The following is a 14,818-nucleotide window of genomic DNA, read 5'->3' as shown; positions in this document are numbered from 1 at the left end:
TTAAAGCACTGAGCTGCTGAACTTATAGACCAAAAGGTCGCAGGTTCAAATCCCAGGAGCGGAATGAGTGCCCGCTGTTAGCTCCAGTTTCTGCCAACCTAGCAGTTCAAAAACATGCCAATGTGAGTAGATCAATAGGTACCGCTCCGGTGGGAAGGTAACGGCGCTCCGTGCAGTCATGTGCACTAATGTATCTCCTAAATTGATGGTCTAGTGAACGATTGCTGCTGTTAACTGTTAAAGAAAGGATTGAACGAAGTGGCTTCCTGCCATGATGGCTTTCAATCTAAGAGATGCAACATAGGGGAACAAGAGAGACAAGAGGAAAAGAAACAGATTTAAAGTTCATGGGCATCGTCCAGCTTCTAGAGACTCTGATTGCAAGGAGAAAATGGCTCCCCACGGGAATCATTAATTTTTCTTTTTCACAGCGCAAGCTTCTCTTGTGGTTCTTCTCCAAACTTCATGAGCAGCTTTTTGGGAGGAAGCCAGAAGGGAGGGTGCAGTAGCAAAGAAGATACCAGGCCATGGAACAGGAAGCCATAAAAATTCTTGGATTCCAGTTTTCTGTCTTAAAAATAGACCAGACACATTGACTACTGATGGAGTGTTCTTGGCATGAGGAATCTAATGGCACTTGGTCCCACCCAGACTCAAGGAGAAGATTTAGCTATTTGTCAGTCATCTTCTTACCGCTGTCAAGTCATATGGCCACTAATTAAGTAATAGAATTTAGCTTTCCTAAGAAAAACATATGGACAATATCTCACTCGCAGTGAGAGCCAGCATGGTATAATGGCTTAAGAGTTGGACCAAGACTCTGGGATTCCAGAATTGAAATCTCCACTCAGCCCTGGAAACTCAGTGTGTAATCTTGGGCTAGTCAAACTCTCAGCTGAAAGCAGGCAATGGCAAATCCCCTCTGAATACATCTTGCCAAGAAAACTTCCGCAGAGTTGCCGTAAGTTGAAGCCAACTTCGAGGCACATAACAAGAACAACAAGGGATGGGTCACAATTATTTTCTTCAACTTCTTGTTAAATATCAAGCAGCAACACTATAGCTGTCAGGATCTCCTGTTCTGCAACTCTAGGGTCTGGAGGTCTTCTCAGCAATTGAAAAAACAGGGCTGTTGGAAATGCAGCCCATCCCATTCATTTGAAAATGCATGCACTCTGCATGGAGTTTTACATTGTGTTTTGACTGAGATCCCTTTCAGAATCCAGCCTGTGGTTCACTTCTGTATTTTCCAGTCTCTGTCACCCAAGTCTTTCTCCCAATAAATAGAAAGGCTGGTGGCCAGTTGCCTTTTAACTGCCAGGAGAGTGCCCCCTCCCCCTTTTTGACCTTACACAAAACCCAGAAAATACTAGTGATGTCCAAACTAGAAAGCCAGAAATTAGACACAGAAGAACAAAGAAAAATACACAAGTCATTGACTCACCAGGCACAGTTGGTTAGAAAACTGTTTCTCCAGCCATCAGAATAAACAGTGAATGGGGATGAAAAAGAACGCAATAGTGAGTATTTTAAAATAAGACCTCTTATCTCTAGGAAGGCAGCTGGCTGAAGTGATATATTTCTTCCCCGGACACATGTATTGGGAAAATTCCACAAATTTTCCTAGATACCTTGACTTCTAGGTATCAGTTGGTGATGCATTCTCCAGTTTTTGCTGCATATCCCATACCCAAAGTATCTTGATAGTGTAGGGAGCAACTATCTAACCTTTGTAGTGTCAATGTACTCTTCTGGAGAAAGGCCAAGACAATCCAAACCGTTTTACTTGATTAGCACATGCAAAGCCATGTTCATTTTCCTTTTTTTTTACAGTATTTTGAACTGTTAAGTGAACTTTGCACTTTGCCTCTTGCTTATGTGGAATATTTGCTTTAATCCACTGTATTGTTATTATTCAATGAATGCCTATGTCATTTTGTAGTTTAAATACTGTTTAGGTTAGTTTAGCATTGATGTACATGTGGCTAAGACTGGCAAAACCAAGGAAGCTTTTTTGTTCGTTTGAAAGATGTCTATATAATTGTTTAGCCAAAATCAGTGGCATGGAGTGACTTCCACAGTCTGTCTCCTCTTATTATACGTTGTTTTTAGTCATTATATAAAGAGGAAAGAGGTTGGGGGAGATGAGGGGGGTGAAATCTAGTCTTAGATAGCTGCAACCACTCCTTTATCAATAGGGCAGTGGTGATTCCCCCGTACCTCCTAGGAGGATGCAGAATCAGCTGGCCAACGGGCGTTGATCCTCTGACCAGGCAAGATGCTGAAACTGCTGCCATCAAACTTTATAAACCTATCATTTCTTGATGTGTGTGTGTGAGAGATAGATTCAACAGTGGTGAATTGGAAGGCCTTCAGATCTTACTGCAGCTGCTACATCCATGCAAAAAGTATCATGATCAGATTCATGTCCAGAACAGTTCACATCTGGATTTCCCAAGACTTGCAAGGAAAGAGCAGATTGGGAAGAGTAGCCTTGCCTCAACTGTCAGTCAAAGGAATTATACCCTTGATGGTAATAGCAAGGTTGTCCAGTGCTTTAGAGCTTTGGGCCCTGGCCAAGAAGGCTTGGGTTCAGATTTCAGCTTGGTTCTGAAGTCTGTGTTACCTCTGGGTAAATCTCAGCCTCCTGTCAGTTTCTCATATGTAAAATGGGAATGATGTTGACTTGCCTCCCAGGTTGCTGAGGATTAATGAAATAGGGTCTCTAAAGCATTTTGAACGATTAAAGCCCCATTGTATATGACAAATCGTAACGTTCCTCAATAGATCACACAAATGAACTATGGTATACAGGAAGGCCAGAAAAGCGCCCTGCGGGGTCACCTGTCAGACTGACCTCAGGGGTGGGGAAATGCCTTTCCAACCTCAAATCCATCAGTCAGCCATGTATGCCTAGTGCTCTAAAAATGTGAAGTTCTTGGATTGATTTTATAAAATCCCATTTCCTTGAAAGACCAAAATGTGTTCAGGAAATAGTGAGAAGATGTATGTCCTACGCAGTCAATGTACATCACCCTGTGTTAATTTACACCTGCTTCTGTGCTTTCAATTGAATGATCCCTTGGCATGGTGTAAAGAACAGGGCTTGAATTACAGAATTATGCACCTCAGATTTGGAACCTATGTGTGTTCTCACCCATAAGGGGTATCCGTCCAGTAGAGAGACGGTCAGCAGATGGATTGAGGTTCAGGAAAGTGAAAATCTTTTTATAGTGTTTCCTCATATGAAAAGGGGCTACTTATTAAGTAATTTAGTATAACCATGGTAGGATGGATGTCGTCCTGGGATGGGGTGGGATGGCTTACCTCGCTGATAAAGAAGTTAGTTGTGTCACTGTCCATCAATCCTTCCGCCCATCTAACTGTGCTCCTGACAGCCTTGTTGCTTGACTATAAGGCTCTTGAAAATGTATTCTGATTTTAGTACCTAGGAACTCTCAACAGGTTGGCACTCATTTGTTTGTTCTCACAGGATTCGCCTGCTGTCAAGTAAAGATAGTTATATTGTGCTTGTATCTCTGGAAAATGGGGGCATCTGTTGTTGTTCTGTGCTTTCAAATTGTTCCCTAAGTGACCCTAAGGCAAACCTATCACAGGGCTTTCTTCCGAGACTGAAAGATTGGAACTTTCTTAAGGTCACAGCGCTTCCCCAGTGTCTGCACCATTCAGTAGAACCACTGTACCAAGTTAATACAGCATGGGAACTTATTGTTTGATAACTGTAAATGTCTTTATTTAAAATGGTCCTTGAAATCTTGTTGGGACATTATGCTATTTTTGGAGAAGCAGACCACTTGGGGCTGGCAACCTTCTACTCCAGATTTGTCTGCCTTTCTTTGCTACTGCTTTGCCTGAGGCCTTCTATGAATTGTTGACAAACCACAATTGCGAGTGTAATTGCTGAACAGAATCATCTTTCCTTCTTTACTGGCTCAACTAAATAAAGGTCAAGTCACTGACAAAAAATGAATCCACGTCACACAATAATTTTCAAAGTAAATAACACACAAAACAGTCTATTTCAAATAATATCATCACACTGTGAAAAGCTAAGAACTTTCAACCCCCACTGAAAGGGCAGTATCCCTTGGGCATTCAGTAACCTAAGTGCCCCAGCAGAGAAAGTCTCTCCATTCCTTTTGCCCATCCATCATACCTGAAAAAAAATCATCTCATTTGTAATGTTGTGTGTGAAGAGTGTTATGAATACCATGAATGGTGGAAGGAATTCTTACAGATACCATAAACTTCTAAAAAGACAATTGATTGGGTTCCAAGATCAAGTCCAGCTTAAACTCTTACAACTGAGAGTGTCTTATTTTGGATGAGACAACATGGCTTATTGAAAAAGAGATGCTAATGCTCGGTGAAGTGGAAGATAGTAGAAAAAGAAGATGACTACATTACAGGTGGATAGGCTTAAGAAAGACACATCCCTGAGTTTGAAAGACCTTAGCGGAGTAGCTGATAACTAGAGCTATTAAACATCTCTCATCTATAGGCTCACCATAAATTGGAGTTAAAATCAGCCCTCCACATTTGCTTATTAGACTTTTGCAGATCTGATTATTCATGGATTTGATTAAAATGTTCTCTGTAGGACACTCTGATAAGCATGAGAAGGATGCTGACTCAACTAGAGCAGGTCTGGATCTTGTGACTGTATGCTTTAAAAAAAGAAATAAAAGAAATAAAACACATTCTCTTTTCCTGAATTAAAGGCCTTGCAAATGAGCATGTTTCGTAAGTCACAATTACCACATGGTTGATAATGAGCATCTTTAAATGTAGTCATGAATCATTTGTTTATTGAATCTTTCTTCCTGACAATAATGTTTATACTCCAGGAATGCATGTGGAAGATTTTTTTTTAAAGAGTCTTAAGTGTATTTACTACTGAGGAACCCTACCTAAAATATAATTAAATCCTTTTCCCCAAATTTTCTTATTTGGGGAGGATGTCTTCTAGACATACCATGTCTAGTCACAACCTTTATGTTAGCATAAGCGTAGTTGCTTTAGCTGTTCTTGGTTCTGAAGGCAATGGCCCATGATTTTTCAAAAAGTACCTTTGTTTAGCCTACACATTTAAGTGGTCATGTCTGTGTTTGCAACAGAAAATTGAGTATGTAGATGGTTGCGTTTTTGTTAATCACACTTTTTGATAGAATGTAAAATCCAGCATATCTTGCGGTTCATTTTAATAGAATTTGAGAGTAAACCATACTGTATCATTGAAGCAAGTCAGAGGAGAAGGTATGGAGGAAATATGAACTCTGAAATAAGATAGTTGAAATGTTCTGACAGTAACTGGATGTCGCTGTCTGCAGATGGCACCCTTTTCCATGGGGTTTGTAGAGTCTGGGAGTTGTCTCAGTAATGTACAGACTGAACTGATTTATGATTCAGAGGTCTGAGCAGTTTACTGTAAAATGCATATCCATCTCAGACAGATAATTCAGAATCTTGTGTAATAGAATTATTCTGAAATTCAATACATTTGGCATTTTTAGGGATAGTTTTCTGTCGCTGTGTCAGCTTTTAGCCAATCTTCATGCAACAGAGAAGGGACTTGTTTAATGAGCAACAGGGTGGTGGGATAATCTTGCTCTTACCCCAAGTCCAGGTGTAGACAGTTCCATGGCAAGGTTCATGCACATTGAAGATGCATTAGCAATATGTTATATGATTTCTCACTTGGATCTGTTCACATCTGATAGTGTCGAAGTAGACCTAGCCAGAGAAAGTAGGAGTGACGCCATAGTCAGGCTTTCAGTTATTAGATCTGGCAATCCCCATAGTAATTAGACACCCAGAAGGAAGATTGCACATTAGCAGGGGAGATTTTGGTCAAACTTAGTCCACCTAACTTATGGTTTTGATAGTAGACTACAGATAAATGAGGGTGAGAATGAAAAAGACTATGTTTGTTTAACCCGTAGAATGCCTTGCTAAAGGCATTGCTATTACAATCACTAAGATAATTGACTTTAAACAAGGGGTGGGGAGCTGCAGTAGATTGGAAGCCACCTTTCTTCTTTGGGACCCTCTAGGCCAGTCCAACCTGTGGCCTTCCAGGTGTTTGGAACTCCAACTCCCAGAAACTTTGGGCAACTTGTCCAATGGGATTCTGGAAGCTGAAGCCCAAAACACCAGATCAAAAGTTGAACTATAGGGTCGCACAAGCTTCTTCAGTGCCTTCAAATCATTTTTTACTTATGACAAGGTGAACTGTCATGGTGTTTTCTGGGGCTAAGAGTGTGTGACATCTCCAAAGTCATCCAGTGGGTTTCCACAGCCAAGTGTGAAATCAAGCCTCAGTCTCCAGAGACATAGTACAATGCTTAAATTGCTACATCACACTGGTCTGTTGCAGACATCACTTAGACTACATGAAGAATAAAATAAAACACCCGAAGTCCCCTGGAATACGGTACATCTGACCCTCAGATAGGGTGTTTTTATGTTAAACTGCACAAAGTGGCCTTTGTAACCTATTCAAAAGATAAATGGTTGAACTACAGGATTTCAGGAGCAGCACATCCCATTCAATTTTGGCCAGAAAAAGATGTCTGTTGAGATTTTAATGCTGTCAAGGACCATAAAAAACATCTTGGAGCAGAGGTTGCATGTGGTCGAAGGGCCACAGCTTGGGAGGCTCTGCTTCAAACAAATGATTAGATAGAACTGTCTTTTGTCACTCTGATTAGAGTTGTGATAACAATGGTGCGGAGGGCTGCCCCCCTCCTCCTGTCTCAAAATAGGAGTCAACATATTTGGTATTGTTATGCTGCTTTAGAATGTGCTTTTTATCTACATTCAGTTCTCATGTTTAGAATCACCTGCTGTGGGAGTTGAGAGTTAATATTCTATTACTGCAGGGTGGGTGGGTTGGAGTTGCTGAGAATAAATGGCTCCTCAAAGGCCACTTTATGAATTATAAGTATAAGTGAGTTGCAAACCTGGGATTTTCTGATTCATAGTTCTTTCTGATGGCCATTCTGCTTCACCAGTTCTCAATGAAACGTAGCTTTTCTGCATCCAGTGGTGTAGAATTATTTGTGAATGATGCTTAATTTCCTGTCTGTGCATTTATTTGCAGGCTCCACCGGGCCCAATGTGCAATCAAACAGACTCAGGTAACCGTTCAGAAAATAGGAAGAGAAATAGAAGAGAAACTGAGGCTTACGTCTACAAGCAATGAGCTGGTAGGTTTGAGGAGTTCTTTTGCTTTAGTTTTGCTTAGGCAGATGTCAGAAGTAAAGTTATGGGGTGTGTGCAGGCTTCTTCAAGAAACAAGTTCATACGAACGGGGAACTTGCAAAGCATGGACTGGGTCTCATTTTAGAGATATGTGGGCAGATGCAAAGCTGCAAATTCAGCCCAGGCTCTGCTTTCCACATGCCTTACCTCATCTTCTGTAAGAGAGAACTCATTCATTGTTGCCGGCCTTTCAACCATGTGTCCTCTGTTAAACATTTGCAATCAACCCATGGTTTCTATATTTGTTTTTTGGTCTCAGTTAATACTTGAGGTGTATGGTATGATAGAATTTGAAGTCAATCTCTTGAGCTCTGGCATATTATAGAAAATTGCCATCTTATAACAGTAACAATTCAGGAATACCTATCAAATTTTGAAAATATGAACTGGAAAAGATATGGACTGTTTTTGGAAGACAAAGATGCCAGAACAATAGCTTTGCAAAATGTATTCCAGATACATTTTTTTAAAAGTAGGGCCTCATGTTTTGAGAGAATAGATTGATTTTGTTTTCCTCGACTTTCCCCTCGCTGCTGGGAATAATTGATCAGTAATGAGATGTTTCAGAGGTAGAAAAAATCATTGGCCATCTCTATGCAATAATTGTAGCTATGTGGACTTTCTCAAGCAACATCATTCTTGCATGTAACTCAAGCTCCTTTTATTATTATTAAATGGAAATATTTATCTGGAAAGCCCTACATCTTGATGTATTCAATTAAACCTAAATTGCTGAGAAGGAAAAAAAGGCAAATTAATAGGCCTCCTAATGCTGTGCAGTTATAAAGCATCGGTGTTGGCTTTGTGGCAAAGGAGCAAAATGCGGCTGCCAGGAAAAACAAACTCTAACAGATTGGGATTAATGAGTTACCAGTGGAAAGTGTGGTGGACCTTGTAATTATTGGGGCTGAGTGTAATAGCTGAGCTCGCTGACACTCAAGTTTTTGAGGATGAGCAAAATGCATGTAATGACTTCTTGGGCATGGAGACAAACATTTTAATTGTCAGTTTAGACGCAGATTTTATAGGCTTTGGAACAAAGCAATGTATTGGCACCAACTAGATTTTTAAAAACAGACATGGTTTGCTTTAAAATGGGGACCAGTATAGTTTGTGACTTAATTTGGAAATGTATATGAACATATCTTGGTAGGCACCTAGAGCCTTATATCAATCATTCAAAAAGACATTTTGGGTTGCATTCCCTTCATGAAATTGTTACCAGCCCTGAGTGAGGATTCCTTCATTTTATTTTGATGGTGTTCTCCAAGTTTTGAAAGGCTTGACATGAAGTGCAAAATTTAAGTCCTTCATAATGCTTGGCTGTAAATCTTAAGGAACATCAGAAGTTGTTCTACTGGCTCTCTAGTTAGAGGATTATGATATTGTTGTGTGTTTGTTTCAACACAGAACTAATTTTCTGCCTATAGCAGCAGTGTCACGGGTTGAGGCAATTCCCAAGTTTCTGTCTGGGGTTTATATACAAATTAGAAAAAGAGTAGAAATATTCAAACAATCCTTTCAACACATTAATCATATATAGCAAAAATGTAACAAAACCTGGATACAAAGCTCTCAATCTCATAAGAACTGAGAAAAAAGAAATCAAGACCAGGAATTGCAGTGACTAATTCTATGCATTGTCTTTCCAAAAAGTCTTCCTCTTACATACCTTTAGAAAACAATTGTATGGAGTATACTAAGCCCTCTATTTCCCCTTGGGGTTTGAGGCTCAGGATTGTGTATTTCCCTATGGGATTCGAGGCTCAGGATCCCCATGAAAGTGGAAAAAGGTGATTTTTTTTTTTTTAAAAAACCAGAACAATTACATGTACAGTTACCAGGCCATGGTTTATTGCAGATTTAATTGGGTTTTAACATGATGCTGTTGCATAAGAGCTTGTCTTCTTATGAAGGACAGGTTATGACCTTTCAGTGAATCAGCTTTTTTGGAGGCTATGCTCAGCACTTTACATAAATCAGAGGTGTCAACATATATACTGAGCACTTCTTTTTTCATGTTTATATAGAAAAAGGAGAGTGAGTGTTTACAGTTGAAGATTTTGGTGCTTCGAAATGAGCTGGAGAGACAGAAAAAAGCCCTGGGCCGAGAAGTGGCCTTATTACATAAGGAACAAAGTACACTATTTGACAGAGGTAAGTGTCAATACAGTAGTCTTCAATAGTAGACAAGCAGGTGGTCATGGAGGATTGGATGCCCAAGAAAAGTCGAGTTTGTTCTTTGATGATGAGACACTTCTACTGTAAAACTAAACTAGTAAGTCTCTTGAAGCATCCAGACTCTCTCCTCTAAGCTGTTTTAGAAGTCCAGAAGCATGAAGAATTCATAATACAAATTACAAGAAAAGAGATTCCATGTAAACATTAGGTTTTTGGGGGTTTTTTGTGTTTGTTTTTACTCTTAAGTGTTGTTCAAGAGTGGAATAGATTGCCATGGAAGCTGGCAGACTCTCCACCTTTTTTTTTTTTTTTTTTTTTTTTTGGAGGGGGGGGTCTTTAAATAGAAGTTGAAACCATCTTTGCTGATTATTAAAATACAGAATTGGCATTGTAAAGAAGAAACAACAACCCAGATACATTTTTCCTGAAATGTCTTTGGTAGGAAATGCGTTTGAGGAGGAATATCGGCAGCTCATACTGGACAAAGAACCCCTTCAGGAGTTGAGGAAAGAATGCACTGCTAAGAGGTAAGAGAAATCTCAGTTCTTTGACTGATCCATTGTAGCTACAGTCAGCTTGATTAGAATAGTGAAAAAGTGGTTTATTCTCCCTCAAATATACCTGAGAAATTGCAGGCAGAGTTTTATGGCTGGTGGCATCTTTGGGCAGCTGCCAGGTGCCACTGCTGATGCTATTCCTGTCCCAATATGCAGGATTTTTAAATACTTATATTTGCATATATGAACATAAGGAGATATCTTGTCTGTGAGGGGGGCAATTCTAAGCACAGAAAATGCACACGTTATACACATAGCCTGAAAGTGATTTTATACACAATAATTTTTAATTATTTTTGTGTATGAAACAAAGTTTCTCTCTATTGAAGCATCAGAAAGCAAAAGTGCCACATTCTCTGATGTTATAATTTTGGAGTGTTTTGCATTTCCAAAAAACTGATGCTTCAACCTGGATACTCCTTCAGAAACCCAAAGCCTGTACTACATGTTTCCAAATACTACTCAGAATTAAATATTATGGTATTAAGGACAACCATGATATAGATTAAGAAGGTGAAATTCATGATTAATTGTAATTTTGTTGAAGTCAGCTATCATTTTTATCATGTTTTTAGTATATTTTATTCTACCATTTTGGGTCTAATTTAAAATAATCTAAACTCTAGTTTTCACAGAGAAAAAGGAATCTCTAGGTATAATGAGTGCAGCGGGTTCTTTCATGCACCCATCATTGGGAGCTTCACAATTTCAATGTCTTTCTTATTTTCCAGAGAGCAGTTCTTGAAGACGAATGCACAACTGACCATCAGATGCAGGCAATTACTTTCAGAGCTTTCCTATATTTACCCTATTGATACAGTAAGTTTCTGTTTTTGTAGCCATACCAGCTCCAGGAACTATTTGCATTTTTCTGAATAGTAGCTTAATTATTTACATGATAGCACTCAGTACCGAAGTTGAAGTATACATTTTTGTAAGCATGATTCTTCAGATTCAGTTTGTGGCATTTCTGTTTAAAAATATATTGGATAATGTTGGGAAATTCCATGGACATGATAAGGAAGAGATGCTTCTAGTCTGAGTAGATAGGAGTAGGCTGAATTGGTTGTTATGATGATCGTAGATCTAAACACAGTCCATCAAGCACAACATATTGTCGCAGTCAGGACATGTGGTAGACATCTTCTGTTTGCAGCATTATAGTGGTAAAGATTCTTCTCTAGGCTCTCCCTGTACCATTAATTTAGTAGAAACAATGGAGAGAAGGGCCAAGTACAACTTCACTGCTCTTAATCCTCAAGAGCAAAGTATTCTTTTGGCAAGGGTTAAGTTTGCAGCTCCATCTCTGAAACAGTGAGGAGATGAGGTAAAATTATAGAGCAGCACTTTGCTGCCCAAATAGAACATGACTTTTGATTTCTTCTGCCTAGCTTTCCTGTTAAACAACTAGGACACATGTTTGAAGGCCTGTCTGCTTCCATTATATGTTACATTTTTGATCCTGTTGTTTACGGCTTGAGCTTTTCTTCTCAAATGGCTGCGGTCCAACCTCCCTTTCTGCTTTTAAATCCACAGAATGATCAAAAGGATTATTTTATTTGTGGAGTCAAGTTGCCCAATTCTGAAGACTTTCAAGGTAATTGGGCCTTTTTTACCTGCTCATTTTCAGTATCCAATTGCAGCGTGCAAGCAATCTAATGTAATAACCCAAATGACAGAATCAGTTGGAAGTGTGCTGATATTTTACAAGGAACACTCCCAGACAGTTTCATGAAGAATATTCACATGTAAGGGCAGCAAACCCCTTAGCAATGAGTTACTTTATGCTTCATTGCTATAATTAGCCTCTTTGTGCACATCTACTAGTCTTACTAGTTCATAATATCTCATGCTAATCCATCCATACATTCCTTTGGTAGTTATAGCCTCAAAGCAAAAGGAAAATAGCACTGTTCACTAATGTCAACAACATTTTTGCTTTCTGCATAGTAGAGAGATTGCATCTATCTGGTTAAATTAGCTGTAGATTTTGCCATGTTCACATTATCATTTTGAAACTCAACATTGCTTCAAATTGGAAAGAAGCTTTATGTTTTTATATCCTGTTTCTTTGGGATTTTTTTTACATGCACCAAAGGGAATGGATTGCTTCTTCAGCCTTCCTAGAATTACCATTTCTAGTAGACACTCATTCTCAGGATGGCTGAAGGAGCAATCCACAACAATGAAGATATATCCAAGTTGTACACTTTTGGCCTTTCTGTACTGAATTGACCAAAAGAAGCCACAAAACTATTGTGTAACTTAAAAAATATAATTAGTTGTCTTTTAAATAAATAATTTGAGCTTTGAAGATGGTGGGACACTAATATAGAAGTGAAGTAACTCCTAAATAATAGGCTTCATATTCATAAAATTTGGTAAATAAGTTACTACTCTTTGTCCAAAAGGCCGGACCCACTGCTCCCCTTGACCTGTTTCAACAACCTGCTGTTCTGAGAATGCCAATAAAGCGAATGCTGTTCTTGGCAAACTTGCTTCACAGAATTAGGCTGACTACTCCTCAGAACACCTGAAAACTGAATGGAGAAAATACCAAATTGGGCTCCGAGAGTGGCTTTCATCTTATTTTCTTGGAAGTTAAAGCAGACAGGTAGTGGAAAATTAGATTTGAGCGGGAGACGATGGAGTTAACCCATGAAAGCAAAATACTTTGCTGTAATGAAATACATATTTTTGCTTCCCGGTCCACCACCCCCTCTCTGTCCTGCATTCTACAGCAAGACTTTGGGGTTTTTTCGAAAAAATATTTTTCCAGTTACGGTGTCTTGTCTCCTGTTACCAAAAGCTTGGCACAAATTCATGGATGTCAGGGGTGTGATGGGCTCTGCTTTTCCATGATTCTCCAAAAGGTTTCTTTCCCCCCTTATTCTTCTTACAGAGAACTCCAAATATATGGAATATGAGAACATCTGTTAGTCAAAATCGTTAGCTCATGTGCCCTAATGGGAAGGAGTGGGACAAAAGAGAGAGAGTGGGAGAGATAAGAAGGGGGAAATGAATTCACTAAGTGTGAGTTGAAGGAGGCAACTCCACCAGAGGCATTCAGATAGCTAATAATGAGTGAGAATGAGGACTCTGGGATGGTCGAAGGCTTTTGTTGGATTGGGATGTGGATAAAGCTTCCACCGCAACAGAGATGTGATGGAAACCAAAGATAAATGTGATGATCTCTGACATGGAATCACCAATGGAATAGGTAGACACGGAAAGGGACAACACATTAACTCACCAGCACTTGAATTAGAATCATAGAATCATAGCCTTGAAAGGACCTCATAGACCATTGAGTCCAATGCCCTTCCCAATACAGGATTTCCAGCTAGAGTTCCCCAATAGGGAGCTGTCCAGACTCATTTTGCAGATATCCTTAGAAAGAGACCTGATCATCTCTCTAGGCCAGTGTTTCTCAAACTTCTCCTCCAGGTGTTTGGGACTTCGGCTCCCAGAAATCCCAGCCAGTTTACCAGCTGTTAGAGATTTTGGGAATTGAAGTCCAAAACATCCTGATTCCATTGGTTCCATTGCCGAACCCTCTTACTATTGAGCAGTTAGTTCTAATGTTTTGTTGAAACCTCCCATCTTATACCCTATGATGTATTCAAGTTATAGGAAAAGGGATTCTACCTAAACATTAGGAAGACTTTCCTGGTGTCAAGAACTATTTTAAGGTGAAATGTGTTGCCTCGAGAATGTGGTGGAGTCCCAATTCTCTGGAGATTTGTAAGCAGAGGCTGGATGGCTATCTGTCAGCAGTGCTTTGATTGTGTTTTCCTTCACAGCAGAAGAGCATTGGGCTGGATGGTGCATGGGATCTCTTTCAACTCTACGATTCTATGACCTAGTTTTATTTTCTGAAGCAGCAAAGCACAAGCCTGTCTCCTTCACTCTATGATGAGCCTTGGAATGTTTGAAGAGTGTGGCCCTGTAGCCTTCTCTTCACCAAACTGAACATGCCAAACCCATTCAACCTTTCCTCATATATTTTGTTCTCTGTGGCTCTTATTCTCGTTGCCATTCTCTGAACCTGCTCCAATGTGTCTGTATCCTTCTTGAAATAAGGCACCCAGACCTGAATGCAGGATTTCAAATGACCAGTATAAAATATAGTGGGACTATTACTTGTCTCAACTTGGAAGCTATGCTTCTATAAATCTTTCAGCTCAGTTTGATTCTATCAGATGAGTTGCTCTGCACTGTAATTCCTCCATCCCTATGTTTTAAAGGAAAGTCAAATGAAATAGGGAATATTAAAAAAATAACCCAAGCCAACAAAATCAAACTTTTTGTAATCATCAAAATTGAGAGTAGCACAGTTTAAATCAATTTTTATGATTATTTTAAATATGTCTTTATTTTCCCCATCACATCAACTTTTAAAAATATGACGAATGGTACATTACAGCAGACTGTAAAGTCTGCACATTTCGCATCATATTTGTGTAACACAAGCCAACAAGTATTTTTCATCAGATATAATTTTAGGTCATTCTTATAGAGTTTTTTTGCACTGAATTAAAATCTGTATTTATTTTTTCTCTATCACTTGTAGTTTTAGGTAAATTGAATAATTAATTCATTTACGCACTGATATCAATAGAATCTAATTGATATTAGTGCGTAAATTTATTAATTATTTGATTAGCCTTATCACAAAAACTACACGTGATAGAGAAAAAAATAAACACAGATCTGAATTCAACCCAAAAAAACTCTATAAGAATGACCTAAAATTATATCTGATGAAAAATACTTGTTGGCTTGTGTAATTGATC

General features: G+C 39.1%; 1 protein-coding gene across 3 annotated transcripts in view; it reads left to right on the top strand.

Moving 5' to 3' along the window:
* Positions 1-14,818, top strand: part of uvrag (UV radiation resistance associated) — a 104,499-nt gene that overhangs the window by 42,130 nt on the left and 47,551 nt on the right. For all 3 annotated transcript variants that reach the window (XM_003225430.3, XM_008117777.2, XM_062974464.1), the window contains 5 exons: positions 7,124-7,229; positions 9,315-9,441; positions 9,908-9,992; positions 10,754-10,841; positions 11,559-11,619. In XM_003225430.3, the coding sequence (XP_003225478.1) occupies positions 7,124-7,229; positions 9,315-9,441; positions 9,908-9,992; positions 10,754-10,841; positions 11,559-11,619 (467 nt within the window). The remainder of the gene's footprint in view (positions 1-7,123; positions 7,230-9,314; positions 9,442-9,907; positions 9,993-10,753; positions 10,842-11,558; positions 11,620-14,818) is intronic.

This window comes from Anolis carolinensis, chromosome 3 (assembly GCF_035594765.1).
Source record: "Anolis carolinensis isolate JA03-04 chromosome 3, rAnoCar3.1.pri, whole genome shotgun sequence".
Taxonomy (NCBI): domain Eukaryota; kingdom Metazoa; phylum Chordata; class Lepidosauria; order Squamata; family Dactyloidae; genus Anolis; species Anolis carolinensis.
Note: the sequence above shows the minus strand (reverse complement) of the source record. Positions and strands in the feature narration are given on the sequence as shown.